This window comes from Opisthorchis viverrini, assembly GCF_000715545.1.
Source record: "Opisthorchis viverrini unplaced genomic scaffold opera_v5_43, whole genome shotgun sequence".
NCBI classification, from domain to species: Eukaryota; Metazoa; Platyhelminthes; class Trematoda; order Opisthorchiida; family Opisthorchiidae; genus Opisthorchis; species Opisthorchis viverrini.
The window spans coordinates 1,980,502-1,994,335 of NW_008751699.1; the positions used below are offsets into that span (position 1 = coordinate 1,980,502).

Genomic DNA, 13,834 nt, shown 5'->3' on the forward strand with positions numbered 1-13,834 from the left:
TCGAAGAATGTGTCCAGCACCAGAAGCTGCGTTGGTTGGGACATGTGTTACGTATGCCTAACTATCGTTTGGCGAAGAGAGTGCTGTTTTCCATGCCCAACTCAGAGTGGAGTAAGCAGAGAGGTGGCCAACCCTTGACTTGGCGGAGTAGTATGAAGGAGATCACGAAACGCTTGGGTGCTGTCGGTACTACTCGCCTTCCAGGAATGGGGACCGCGTGATCATCACTGTGCCTGGTTGGAGACATTACAAGATATGGCTGCCAACCGATGTCGGTGGCGTTTTTGTTGTCAGTTTCTATCCAGATTGCCTGAGTGAATGTCTGGAGGTGTAGGCACCTCGGAATGATTGTGTTAAGTAGCACTAAGGATGATGATGATGATGACGATGAGTGGTTTGAGCGTGCTTTTACTGACTGGAATGCCCATGGTTTGAATACGTCCTTTGGCCATCGACTTCCCTGTTTAGGCTTGAGTAACCTGGCCATATCTCAGCCCTCTTCTTTCTGTCTGGTGGCATGGCAGCTAGGCATCGAAAGGGTACTAGAGCTGGATGGTTTCATTTCATTTTCATCTGAGGAACCTATGTGTTCGGTGTAGGCCATAGTTATACAACTTAAAAGAATCTTCCGGAATTCCCTCGAAGCTTCATTCTTTTGTCGCCTATTTCTCTTACCTCAAATATTTTGTTTCTTTGTGGGAGAATCACTGAGTTGCTTGTTTCTTGAAACAGCATGACATTTCTGCTCCAACTATGCCCAGTAATAGGCCCTAAGATAGCTTCCTCAGAAAATAAGAAACCATGACTGTCGTCCACCCGTATGAATCATCCTACAGGGTTATCGCAGGTAGGTCTGCGGTCACTTTCAAACACATTACCGCTGATGTACACTCAAAGGATGCTAACTGGCCACTCGATTGATCATACTTTCCAATGTTTTACAGAACAGGCGACGCTAAATTAGTGGTGTTCCGAGTAACAAATGCAATGGAATCGGTGATTTTGGAAAAAAACAAGCGAACAGTTACGCTGAATTGCTGAGGGTTGGGAACGTTTGTGCTAAAATTTAGCACTATCAGTGATACATATTCCCCGCTCCCCTCCTCCCATAAAAGTCCAGGGCTTTTCGTATTAAGCTACAGCACAGTCAAGCTACAGCTGTTTGTACTGTATCGGGAGAGAAATAGTCCCTTGCCATTACTTTTAAGGGGAGTTCCAGCTGTAAAAAAAATTCAGGAGGACATTTTCACTAAGACAGGCAGGATTGTATAGACGCCACTTTTCCAAAGGGCAAAAGGCTTTCCGAAGACCGAGTGATGAAATTCATTGGATTAGTTGTGACAAGGAAGGCCAGTTGGCTAAAATATAGTGATAGAAATCTGGAGCCAACGTGATTATACTCAGTAAATTTTCAATGTGAGCCATACCTAAATGTGAACTGGGGCATTCTGATGAATTAAAGACCCAGACGTAGGAATATTTCGAGGGTCAAGTAGTCAGTGCGCAGTACGATCAGCGGAAGAATGGAAAGCTGTATATTCACTTTTATTAATGCATTTCTAAAAGCTAAGGATCTTAAGACATCCATAATACATGGACTGCGGAATCGCGAGCACGTTGGTCTCGGGTAAATTTATGAGGACTTAACCACCAGAGCGTGTTATATAACGCAACTTTACAGAGACTGCTGAAAAGACTGATCGATTCGGCTATTTCTGAAGACTTGACGTTGCGATAACTTCTTAATTGTCCACGGATAGCATGAAACTTGGTATTGGCGAAGTGAAAAATAGAACTGACGGCACATTCACATCGTTTTCAGTTGGCCAGTCAGCCAATTGCTTACTTCGCTGGGATCCCGAGTGTTGCGTGTGCAATGAATTCAACCGACCACTCGTTCGGGTTGAACTTGAAGCTCTTGTCACCGTTTCTAAAATTTCGTGAGTTTCCGGTTCTGCAGAAGTTATTTGACGCTTACCAGACCATGCGTTCGATGGTCGTGGTCTGGATTCCTCTTGACTCGTTCGGCCGTGAAATGATTCGTGCATTATGGACGATGGGGTAGGTCGTGTTCTAGTTTGCGCGCGACCGACCCGGAATGCTGTATTAGCCCGTCGGGCGTTCCAGTAACGAGAGGCATCGTCTCGGTCGAAGTCAGGTTGGTCGGGATCAGACCCATCGGATGAGCTCACATGGACGTTATCCTGAATACCATCTGCGCCACGTTTCTCTCTTGACTTGGAATCCGGCATATTCTTGGGTGAGTTTGGAGGGTTCTGGAAATAGATAAAGACAGCTTGCCACTGAAAAGCACCTTAGCTGAGCAGCAGATTGTGCCTTCCACACAAACATGTCTCGTAACATGATTGTTGCATGAAGCCCCAGACAAACAACTGTTTAACTTCGCCTGGCAATAAAAAAATCAGCTATGAAAAAATACGGTAAAAATTTCAACGAATGAGTTTCAAGTTGTGGGATACATGATCGTTATGTCCGATACTTAGTGCTGACACTTTGGGCTGGTAATCGGTAGTGAATTAATTCCTGAACACATGGTCCATAGTACGAAGTTGGGTGGTCTCCCACCAGGGAACCGTGTGGTCTGATGCTGCATTTATGTGAACTAGGAAACGAGGAATAACTGCATAGATGTTTCACCCTATTTGTTTGGCTAACGTGGAAAACGGAGCAAATCTGATGTCAAAAAGATGGATACTGGGTGCTACCAATAGACTACTGATCGATGACTCGTTTCACTCAATTACGTACCACCTGACGAGTAGGAGATATGTGTAAACGTGTTCTCTACTTCTGAGAAACTCTTTCGGCACCGCTTCAATTCCACCCTTGTTCAGCGACAGCTCTTCTCCAGTATCATTTCGTCGCATATATTCTTCTGGAACCATGCCTGAGTGCCCAGAACTATTCTTTTCCCCACTTGTCTTGGAGTGAAACTTGACTATGGTACGATAATCCCCAAACTGTTTACAAAACCAGCTTCCTGTCTAAAAGAAAGACTTCTTCATTTAGCTAAAGGAGAAAGTGAAGAAGGGCATTTAGCTTTCGTGATCTAATGTAATTTTTCGGGTTCCTCTCTATGCGTGTGAGTAAAACAGTCTGCGGGAAAACAGTCAATGTGGCGATGACGGTTCCGATTCTTTATACGGTCTTGTTTGTTGACGCATTCACTGAAGACAAACGCAGTGCAACAGTAATTCAAGTTCAACACACTTACTGTGCCGGCGCGAGGTTGTAGCGAGGGCGAAGAGGGGTGTGATCGACGTTGACTAGACCGCGGAGCATTCAGTGATGGACTACTGGTTTTAGTGGGTTTCGGTCGTGGCATTCGTTCGGCTTGTGTGATAGAAGTGGCACTGATGTAGGAATTTCGCGAGCCGGGCACATGAGTTGAAGTCTAAAAAGAACCGTAGAGAGCACACCCAAAATTATATTACCACTGTCAAGTACGATGTGACTGAGGACCACTAATAGGTTGACTTCGCACTATTAAAATGAAAACAAAGAACCGTAGTTTGCTGGAAATAAAAGACACTGGTTGACGGGGATTCCCCACTAACAAGTCAGGGTTAGTTAAATATACCATAACACCATTTACAAATGTGATGTCAACCAAACCACTTGGAAATATGGTATCTCTGAATTCCGGCTCGCTTTTTTCATAGGATTCCTCATGTCCACTTGAATACGGGTATGTGTAAGAATGAACGCTCTTCAGAAAAACTCTCATAACTACCAACCCCCTGGACAGAACAATTAAAAGGCAACTAGTCTGTTGTAGAGAGTGTCCCAATTAAGACCAAACTCCCACCTTAAGGACGCTTCATGATGTAAAGTTGTGTTCTGCCCAGTCGACTCACACACACTGCAAGGGACTCAAGCGTTCAGCATTACCCATTCATCTGTTTGGAACATCAGTCGATGTGTTCGTGTCCTACTGGCCATAGATGCACGAGTAATCGAATATTAAACACCCAGAGGAATAGTGAAATTAAAGTCCTAATAATGACACAGACAACAAATTGCTGGATTAAATCTACTGAATGGATTGCTCTGGCAGGGAGTTTGAGTAGAAATTTGTTTGCAAGTAGAAGAATCTGAAATTAGAAGTCCAGCAGACTGTCGCATTTAAGGCCCTACCTACTGCGATCCAACTTTGGAACAGGGTAAGAAGATATGATATACATCTTCAGGTCTTATTTTTGTGTGAAATCACTTAAGTCAAACCAATTAGTATCTTTCCGAAGGTGAGCAATTCACGTCCATTTGGTCATTGTACCGACTGATGCAGTTTCATCATCTCATCACCGTGCAAGAAATTATGGCACAGCACCCCATTGTGCGTGTTCAGCCTTACAGGTTGAAAAGACTTAAAACTTAAAACACTCAGTAGGCTAGCTATAAGTGCATAATCTCGAAGACAGTCGAGCGAGTGATGTTGCATAAGAAGAGGTCCTCAGGTTTCAGCAGATAAAAATGGTGAGTGGTTATATAAGACCAGATAAGAAACCTGACCTCAGGCAGAGTGGCCTTCAGCTGAGTGGCTTCCACTGCCGATGGACTGGGCGCCTTTTTAGGACGGCTGGTCGGCGCAGGTGCTGAAGTGAGTGTCCGGGGAATCGAAATTGTTGGTACAGACTCAGGAGGATTCCGAGGGGCAGAGGCTTGAACGCCACGTACGGGCTGCACATCCAGAGTCTTAGAAGACGTGCTAAAGACCAGACTGGTGCGAGCTCCGGGCGGTAACTGATTGTAAGTTTTCGTAGAAATATTTGGCGTATGTGCGTCAGAAGGACGATCAAGCGATAGGTTTGATGCAGTTCGAATTCCACCGGTCTGAGAAACCGACGGACCACTGCCACTGAAGTTCATGGACCTCCGTGTACTGCGTCGACTGCTTGCCCTAGGAAGATGTAGACGTGCGGACAGTGTACGACAGTTTTAAATCACTTTAATAATAGAAAAACGAATTAAGTGGAACGCAAACATATTATTTGGCCTTCGGTGGGTGTGTACGGTGCTTACATACCAAGACGGTCCTGGAGATTCAGCGACTTGCCAAAAGGAAACACCTTCAGAGAGCGCCAAAACGTCCCCTCTAAAAGGTGCCTTATTTTTACAGAAAGTACAATAGGAAAACCCCAAATGTCTATAATAATTGGATAACAAATATTCAACTGTACATAAGTGTTCCTCACAAAGTATGACGATAATATCGATTTCTCTAAAGTGAACATTTTGAAAATTCATTACCGCTGCACTTCAGCAAAGATGAAACAGAAGGGCATGAACATGATGAGCCCGAATAATGGTCAGATTGACCAGATCGTTGCCGATGAACGACCCTCGTGTTAATCATATAAACACGTTTCGAAAAAGTAGGACTCTAACGAAACCATTCGATTTTAACATGCAACTAGTAACATTTGTAGCTGAACTGCATCCCGAAGGCTGCGGGCTCGAACTTGTGTAGCGCTTTGTCGACCGTACAGTGTTGACGAGATCCAGCAGGAACTGATCAGCTCCAAGTTGCCCTTCATTTTTTCAGCACACAGTGACCTAAACTGCCTGATGGAACCCAAGTCTGAAACGCTAACCCCTCATCATTGGTTGAAACCGTCCTAACTATTTGCTTTCTGTGCAGCATTCACCATCTAATGGGGGCTGTTGGATAAGGAGGAAGAATGCTAATAATGAACCGATATATTCTTAAAAACGATCCTCTTTACTACTAGTGAAAGGAAAAAGGCTTTCGCTCCAGAGTTGTTTACTAGAGAATCATCAAGTGAACCGTTACAGACTATTGGACAGGGAAGCAGAATTCTCATATGCATCTTGTTCACGAAACTGAACATTCATCTGCTCCTTGAACGCGCCTTCCTGAACTTTCCTGGATATTCACTGACTGCTACTCAAATGCAAGCAAAGGATACAAAGCGACTCTACAAATTCCGTAATAGATCTCACTTTTCAAGAGACGCAAAGCGGATTTACGAGGGAACATACTACTCGCATTCTCCCATCAGTAGTATCCAGCGTTACACCAGTATGAGGACGAATGACTTAATCCACAGATAATAATGAGCCACGTTTTCTTCCGCTTTCAGGCCTTTGAGTTTGCAGCCTTACAAATATCCACACATCCTGATGAATGTAATTGTCTGCGAAATCTCGATTGAATCTAATTTGACCTACGTGCTGCGACACATTTGTAAGCGGATGCTCTCTACGTATGTTTGTCTGTGAGTCATCAGAGATACTTGTTGGTGCCGGTATCCAAACTGATAAACTATAAGTGTATCAGGATCAGAAAATTGACTGACGTTAATCTAACACATCACCAATAAGCATAACAATGATAATACTATTATGAACAGCTAAATAGCATGTGAGTATTTACGGCAATCAGATGAAACGGATGGAGTGTCCATTCACTGACTTCACTGTCATCGTTAATATGTACCTGGAGAATCCTCGGTCAAAAACACGAGAATTACGCCTTAGTTCCATCACCGTAGACAGAGTCCGCTCGACACCCCCAGCTGCACCACCAAGATTAGTTCTGTATATGCTGCCACGGCGGGCGATAGAAAAAAACCGACGAAGACCGCTCGTTGCACGGGAAATGGCGGAATAGATAGCCGTAGCTGAAATAGCCGTTGTTGCACCGGCTCCATATGCCGGAGCTCGATTGAATGAAACTTCTGCCGGTTCACGGACGCGAAAAAACGCGTGGCAAGCAACGGCATATTGCCAAAATTCTTTGGCTTCAGCGGGTGATGGGAACTGAAAGGTTTGTTGTAGACCTGTCTTGCTGGAATCAGTGGGACTTGCAACCAGGGTGGAGTATGAAGGTGTTCGTGTTCCCGTGGAACTATTCCCATTCGCCGACAGGAGGTTAACCTAAGGCAAGATAGAATGAGGATGAAGGCAATTCATTTCAACATGGCAGGTAACTAGGCTAAAAAAGTGAGAAATGTAGTGGATTCATGAATTTCAGTACTAGACCTCAACGCTACACACAACCAAGTAAAATACAAAACCGAAGAGTGAAAATCGTGATACCGACAACGAGTAGCTTGAAATCGAGCTTTCCTGAGGATAAGGATTTGAGTACCACCACTTAACGGGATGTGATCTAATAAACTGGGGAACAAGTGGTTTTATGGTTTATCAAGATGCATTTTGGCTGCACCAATGACGAGACGCTGAATCCTGCCTATCCACAAGGTTGCTTTTCTCAATTTTTTAAGGGTTCTTACTGCGGTAATTCGAAACAGGGATGATACAGCTAGATATTTCTCGAATTCCAATAGTCAACTGTCTTTCCTTTACAAGAAAAAAAATCCACATTCATTGTTGGAATTTCACTTGTGCAGCTGACTGATGCATTTGATATGTTTAATTCATTCGCACAGGAAATCGGTGAGGGGTAAGGAAGTAGTAATCGAAGACCAACCACTGATAGGAGCGAACTGAAGTTAGAATATTGTAACCTACCAGCCGATTTAAATGTTTGGACACTTTTTCATAAAGGAAACTACTCACAAGGTTGCTGAAAACTCTTCGACATCCCACAACCGGTTTCGCCCTTCTTGTGGCTCATCGGGTAGGCGCAGTCCCCGAGTTTCCGTCAACCTTATGATCTACTTGAATTTTCTTGGTGATAACAAAGTGGACGAGCAAACAACCGAAACTGCAGTATTTTGTTTGTTTGTTTGGGCTATGCTGTGAAAAGGAAGTGAGCCGCTAAACCGACGTTTGGTAATGCATCTGATCTCATCGAATGCACAGTGCAAATCTAGGTGCAAAGAGCGGTAGAAAGTTTGACAGTTAATGACACCCGCATCTTGCCCAATGGGTTGACTCTAATAACTACTTGATAAATGGGAGACGATTTTGAGTTTTTAAACCGGTGCTGTACCTGTGACAACACCAATTCAGGTCTTTACAGCCAGCCTTCCCCTGATAAGATACATTCAGAAAGAGAAAAGTAATTAGAAACTCTGATCCCATTCTGCGCATGATAGCTATTCATGAGAAAGGTTGAGAACTGCCTGTTTGTTATTTACTTGTTCGGAATCATCGACAAAGCACTTGAGGCAAATATCAGTGAATATTTGAATCCACAGCTCTCGGAATGAGTTTGAACGTGTCATTCAGTTACAAATGACGGATTACCTCGTGAAAACGATGCCCTTCTACGCATTCTCTAATTATATGGTTAACTTTCGGTGAAACAGTGTTTGCTTGTCCTTCGAATGGTTGCAAAAGGCGCACATGAGCAGGCTACTTAGTGAGTGAATTGATGTAGTTGTTAGCAGATATTATTGTCTGTTTTTTTAGTTACAGAGTAAGAGGCCGTGCAGTGTACTCTGGTGGCTTGGTCATGCAAACGTGGCCACGGTCGTTGTTAGTAGCTCAACAAGATCCAGTACTCTGCTAGAAGAACTGCCTGTAAATTTATATAGGTTCTCTTACTAGAAACACCTTTAAAATATATGCGTCCGGATGTGAAATACACTCGTGTTTATCCACATCCCTTCTCAGTGTATCACGTCGCATAGTGAAGATTTTATCAACCGGTTTATGGAAATATGGCAGGGTTTTTATTGCAGATAGTATGTACTACGATCAACTTTTAGAAGATGGGACGTAAGGAGGTTTTTGACGGGGCCGGTGTTGCCCAGTAACTGTGCGAGATACATCCGTATTTGGACGCAGAAACCGATAAAAATATACTGATAATCTACTAAGTAGGTTTACCAGAAAGATGAAGGGTTACTGCCCAAAGAAAGAACGATATTGAGATTTTATCCGGCAGCTATGTCCCCGTTTCCCTCTCATGGGAATCGAATTGTGGGCGTAACTGCGGCGTTCCTGCAAACGGAGGCCTGTGAATTACCAGGGCAAATTATCTTCTATTTTGAATATCGCACCGATGATGCCATGAAGCAGCTCTGGTGAGCTAAATACATACATAAAAACGATCCCTTTGAGACTGGTACAGGAGAAAATAAATGACCAGTAAAAACCTGCCCTGTCATTTCTCACACAATGTTCACAATATCAATTGTCGGGCTAAGCCGGATGTGTAGAAAGCGCCGAGTAAAACAAAACACTTTTGCGAACGAAAGAGATAAATCAGACATTACTGGGATTGGCAGGCTTACCGTCGCCGACTTCAAATGAACGGTAAACTTCTTATTCCGAAAGCGAATCTTCAAAATGTTTGACCTTAAAGCGAAGGCAAAGGGGCTCATGAAAGCAATCGGAGAACGAGTAATAATGAAACAAACCTTTGTTTCGGGCGTGAATCGCGACCGAAGGACTATTCAGCAGCTAGCCACCTACCAAATTAGATCCGATACAACATGAAATGTGGGTGTTTAAAAAAGTCGAAAATGGTGCTCCGTGGAATGAAAGATTTCTTTGGATTGAAGAACATCCTCTAGCAAGCTAGCACATGATCTGTACTGTTTCATTTCGTCGAAGAGGTAAAACCAAACGACAGTAGCTGTCCCTGGATGTGGCTCTTACAAGTTGTTTGCACCCAGAAACCTCCAAGGTCTCTCCCGATGTGGAAACACTAAACACAAAAGCGCCCATTGGAAAAAGTGCCATTGGGTACGACAACATCACCAAGCGATCGCCTGGTGTCATGGAATGATTTGAGTGAAATTTTTCTCGAAACTTCACAACCTGACACTAGATCTAGGAGAAACACGTGTAAATCAACGTTTTTTTTACACAACTAGGCACCCACAAGCCTTCATAATGAATACAAAACTAAAAAACTTGGTGACTTTTATTTATTCGGCAAGATCATTTGGCTTTGTTATTTTCATATAAGTAATAACGGCTGTTCTATAGTTTCAATCGGAATTCCATTCTTCGGATGTGAAGCTGTTTCTTGGTTGCTAGGTCTCATCAGCAATGTACACCTCACGAGCCTGTGGTGAGGTTCAAACCCGCTACTTCCCAGTTTACAGCAGCGGTTTGACTCGCTAGCACTGCATATGGACACAAAGCATTAGTGTGAACCCCACCTGTCCAGAACTCAACTTTTTGCCTCTTCACAAGCCTCCTGTCAGACTGTGCTATACTTGCTCTGCACTTTGGTCAATTTTCCGAGCAGTTCCGTTATTCACGAAAGGTGTACCAAACAGCTCCGAACAGGCCCCAAAACCACTTCTCGATCCTCAGGAAAGATTTACGAAGTCTTGTTTGGATTGCTTCATAAAATATCTGTCAGATGACAAGTCACCAGCAAGCCCCGCCATATTGTCAAAATCTTCAAACAACATCTCAGATTCAAATGCTGCCCTTATAAGTGAAGCCAATCTATGCTGACAAGCCGAGAAGCACTGTACAGTGAGAGTTAATTACACTGCTGATCAGCCGCCCGTGGCCGAATGGGTAAGTGCTCAAATTACTAACCAGGAGGTCGCGGGTTCGAGACTCTTCGGAGTTTCGTGAGATGCTCACTGCTGATGATTCCCAATAAGGATGAAACAGTTGTACAGTGCTTCTCGGCTTTTTAGCATAGGTTGGCTTCACTTACAGGACGAAATCTCCACAAGAATCTCAAATCTCCTCGCATTACCAATCATATCCTTAATTTGTCATGCCACAACTGACACAACTCATCATTCTCTCTGTTTCCCTACTTCTCCATTCAAATGTCAAAATTCGTGATATAAGACACTAAGTGTTTGACTGAGGTACCGGGTAATCTCCCGTAACACTAGTTATTTCATCTTGAAACTTTAAGTGGATATTCATGTGTAAAGTGTTACGAAAAGTTGTAAAAAGGCAAAAAAGAATATCCCGGGATTACCGCATTGTTTGTCCTAAAACCATTATATCCAAAGAATGAGCGATCAAGAAACGGTTTGTGCGAATTAATTCAATTACATCCCATCACAGCTGGTCACATTTCAACCTCCGTTTGAGGAACCTACCAAGGTAACTGGAAACTTGACGCGTTGTTCCGGAACACTATCACTCCGGCGTGGGAAACACCAATTTGAGAATTTTTGGAACCATCCTTCGCATCCTGTAAATGTGGGGAAATGAAGGCGAAAGTAAAAGGTGAATCATGCGCATATGTTGGGTTACTTTTGTAATCGGACTAGGATGGTTAAATTTGTTGATTGTAAACAGCAGGTCCCCTGGGACGCCAGAGAAGATAAACTGATAAAGTGATGCAAAATAAATTTATGTAATCGATGATACACCCTTCAAGAATGCATTCAGTAAGTCTTTCGGCTATAAATCGTGCACCAAAGTATGTTGTTCAATAAAGAGAAAAAAGATATGACAGGAATAAGTCAAAATCAGTGGATTTACCTCGTCTTCACAATCCACCTATTGATAAGTTGGGATGGCTGTGGAACAAATATTACATCTTTAGTCTACACGCATAAATGCTGTCTGTCATTGCCGCTCAACGCAATGCTCCTGACCGAGGTCCTCATCTGGAAATATAACAACTATCACCACGAATGGATTTACTGGCTAGAGCTTCACCAAATCGCCGCCAAGTCTTGAAATGGCCAACCTTAGGCCGAGGTAGGTAGTTCTCTGTTATGCAAAGCACATATTCCGATCAGATTAATTTGTTATGGGCGACCAGTGTTCCTATGTTTATAAGGCCACAGATGCTCCCATGACACGGCAAGGATCGATTCGAAAATCTGCGCCTCTGGTGCGCACAGCAAATCGGCGGTCAGCACCGTGTCCTGTGACCTAGGATTGTCATCTGATCATGATTAAACTTTTCAGATGTTGGCTCTAGGCACACCTCCACAAGAAACGCTTTAAACCCCATACTGCTGGGTTAAGGCCTAGCGTGGTTGCTCACGAAGTGAACCATGCATCTTCCCGCTGATTTATGTGCCACACTACTGAGCTAGGCACCTCAAGCAAACTTCCTTGTTTAGTCTGGGCAGGTGGGAAGAATATAAGCAGCTGCAGTTCTTCGCTCACTGACTCTTGCCTCCCTGATACCACCCGCCAACTGAGTATTCGCACGCCAATTTTTCAAGTCCATTTCAGATGGTTTGGTCTGTAAATGTAAGTGCAAACTAGCTTTTTTCAGCGTAAAATGTAAAGTGCAATAGATTCGGACAGGTGATATTTGCACCTGGTTTGGGAACAGAATATCTAATGAACACTAAAAATATGGAATACTGAGTTGACAGCTGTTCTCAACATCTGTCCGCTCAGTGAATACTCATTGAAAATTAATCGCAAAAATTTTTCTACAGTGATTTTAACTTTCGAGGAAAGTATACACACCTGGAAACGATATACTATGAGGTTGGTTAGAAGGCAGGTTAGTCACAGTCTTGAAGTAGGATCAGGTTACAAACTCAAATGCCATAATGCATGGACTAAAACAACACTGAGAAAACCCATTTTGGGGACTTATTAGCTTCGTTTCGAAAAACGATAATTTATTCGTAGAAAAAATGACGGGGCTATAAACCTTTCAAAGACCACAGATCCTCACAAAACAGCATAGAACAACGCTTGTTTGGGAGGAAAGTCTTCTCAGAAAGAAAAAGTTCACTCCACAATAAAATCTCAGTGTTGATGTCTCTTGGCCACAACAAAAAATTGAGAGATTTGAAGGACGGTCACCCAATAAAGCAGACCACAATTATTGTTATAGAATTCGTACAAATACTTGGAGATATTTTCCAACAATTCACGTCCAAATTATTGATGTCAACTGCTGCACATTTGCACATAACACAGTTCCTCTTTCTAAGCGTTTTAAATTAAATAAAAGGTTGATTGTCTACCCCTGTAAGAAAGTAAAGCAATGAAGATTGGTAAAAGCTGATACATCGTTTCGGCACAGGAAAAATGGGGACTTTGGTTGGGCAACCACGTCATATAATTGAGCAACCGACGGCTCGCATGCCTAAACGGACATTAACCTTACGATGATAAGGGCTAAAGGCCACCAGGGAGTTAAAAGGGTTTGTTGTCTCGTGGCTTGAAACAATGAACTCCGTCACAACCAATTCCTTAGGAATTCCGAGAAAGACAGCTCTTTTAACCGGATAAATAAAAGCTGGTGATAATTTCAATAATTCCTTCTTCGAGCCAGTAAACTGTGAAAATAGCATTCTGAGTAATACGACCAGAAGACTACAGCTAAAACTAAATTCTTATATCCGAAACTGACAAACCTGCCAACGTACAGTGAGATGTTAAAACAGCGTGGTAACTTGGTGTGTGTGTGTGTGCACAAATACTTAGCAGGAACCACTCTAGCACCACTCTAGCATCCTGTAAAACCCGGTTCATTCAGCCAGGAATAGAGCTCCTTATTGACCGTACAGACCAAAACAAAGCAGTCAAAGTTTTGATTTGTTCTCGTTGTTAAATAGGAGATCCTTACTCAGTATCATCCTATTGTTGGTCATTGAATTCACCTAGAGACTTTTTAATTTATTCAGGCTAATAAACGATTCAGGTTGGTGCCAGCTTGGAAAGCAATGGTTGATACAAAACATTGTGAAGAGGTAAGCACCTTCCCTTGTTTTGGTGAATGTGAAGCCTAGTAGTTGACGAGATGATTTTATGAGGTATATAGGCAGAGCATTATGAATGGATCTAACCCCGCTACGGTAACTAGTAAGAGTTCCAATAATATTTTTCGATCATGCAATTCTACCTTCATCTCTCTCCTACCCCTTCGGTTCCTGTTGGATTCAGGTTTCCACATCACATAGTCCATCCAGCCGGAACGTAGTGTGGTTCATTACTATGATGACACTGGATTTACGTGACCGGAAAA

At 43.1% G+C, this 13,834-nt stretch overlaps 2 protein-coding genes across 2 annotated transcripts in view; both read right to left on the reverse strand.

Moving 5' to 3' along the window:
* Positions 1-9,281, reverse strand: part of T265_03173 (hypothetical protein) — a gene marked incomplete at both ends in the record, with an annotated part of 81,812 nt that extends 72,531 nt beyond the window's left edge. The window contains 5 exons of the mRNA XM_009167586.1: positions 1,847-2,276; positions 3,236-3,415; positions 4,534-4,921; positions 6,482-6,921; positions 9,192-9,281. Of these exons, the coding sequence (XP_009165850.1) occupies positions 1,847-2,276; positions 3,236-3,415; positions 4,534-4,921; positions 6,482-6,921; positions 9,192-9,281 (1,528 nt within the window). The remainder of the gene's footprint in view (positions 1-1,846; positions 2,277-3,235; positions 3,416-4,533; positions 4,922-6,481; positions 6,922-9,191) is intronic.
* Positions 9,282-10,362: 1,081 nt separating this feature from the next.
* Positions 10,363-13,834, reverse strand: part of T265_03175 (hypothetical protein) — a gene marked incomplete at both ends in the record, with an annotated part of 11,682 nt that continues 8,210 nt past the window's right edge. The window contains 4 exons of the mRNA XM_009167588.1: positions 10,363-10,572; positions 10,983-11,077; positions 12,010-12,088; positions 12,969-13,145. Coding sequence (XP_009165852.1) covers positions 10,363-10,572; positions 10,983-11,077; positions 12,010-12,088; positions 12,969-13,145 — 561 coding nt within the window. The remainder of the gene's footprint in view (positions 10,573-10,982; positions 11,078-12,009; positions 12,089-12,968; positions 13,146-13,834) is intronic.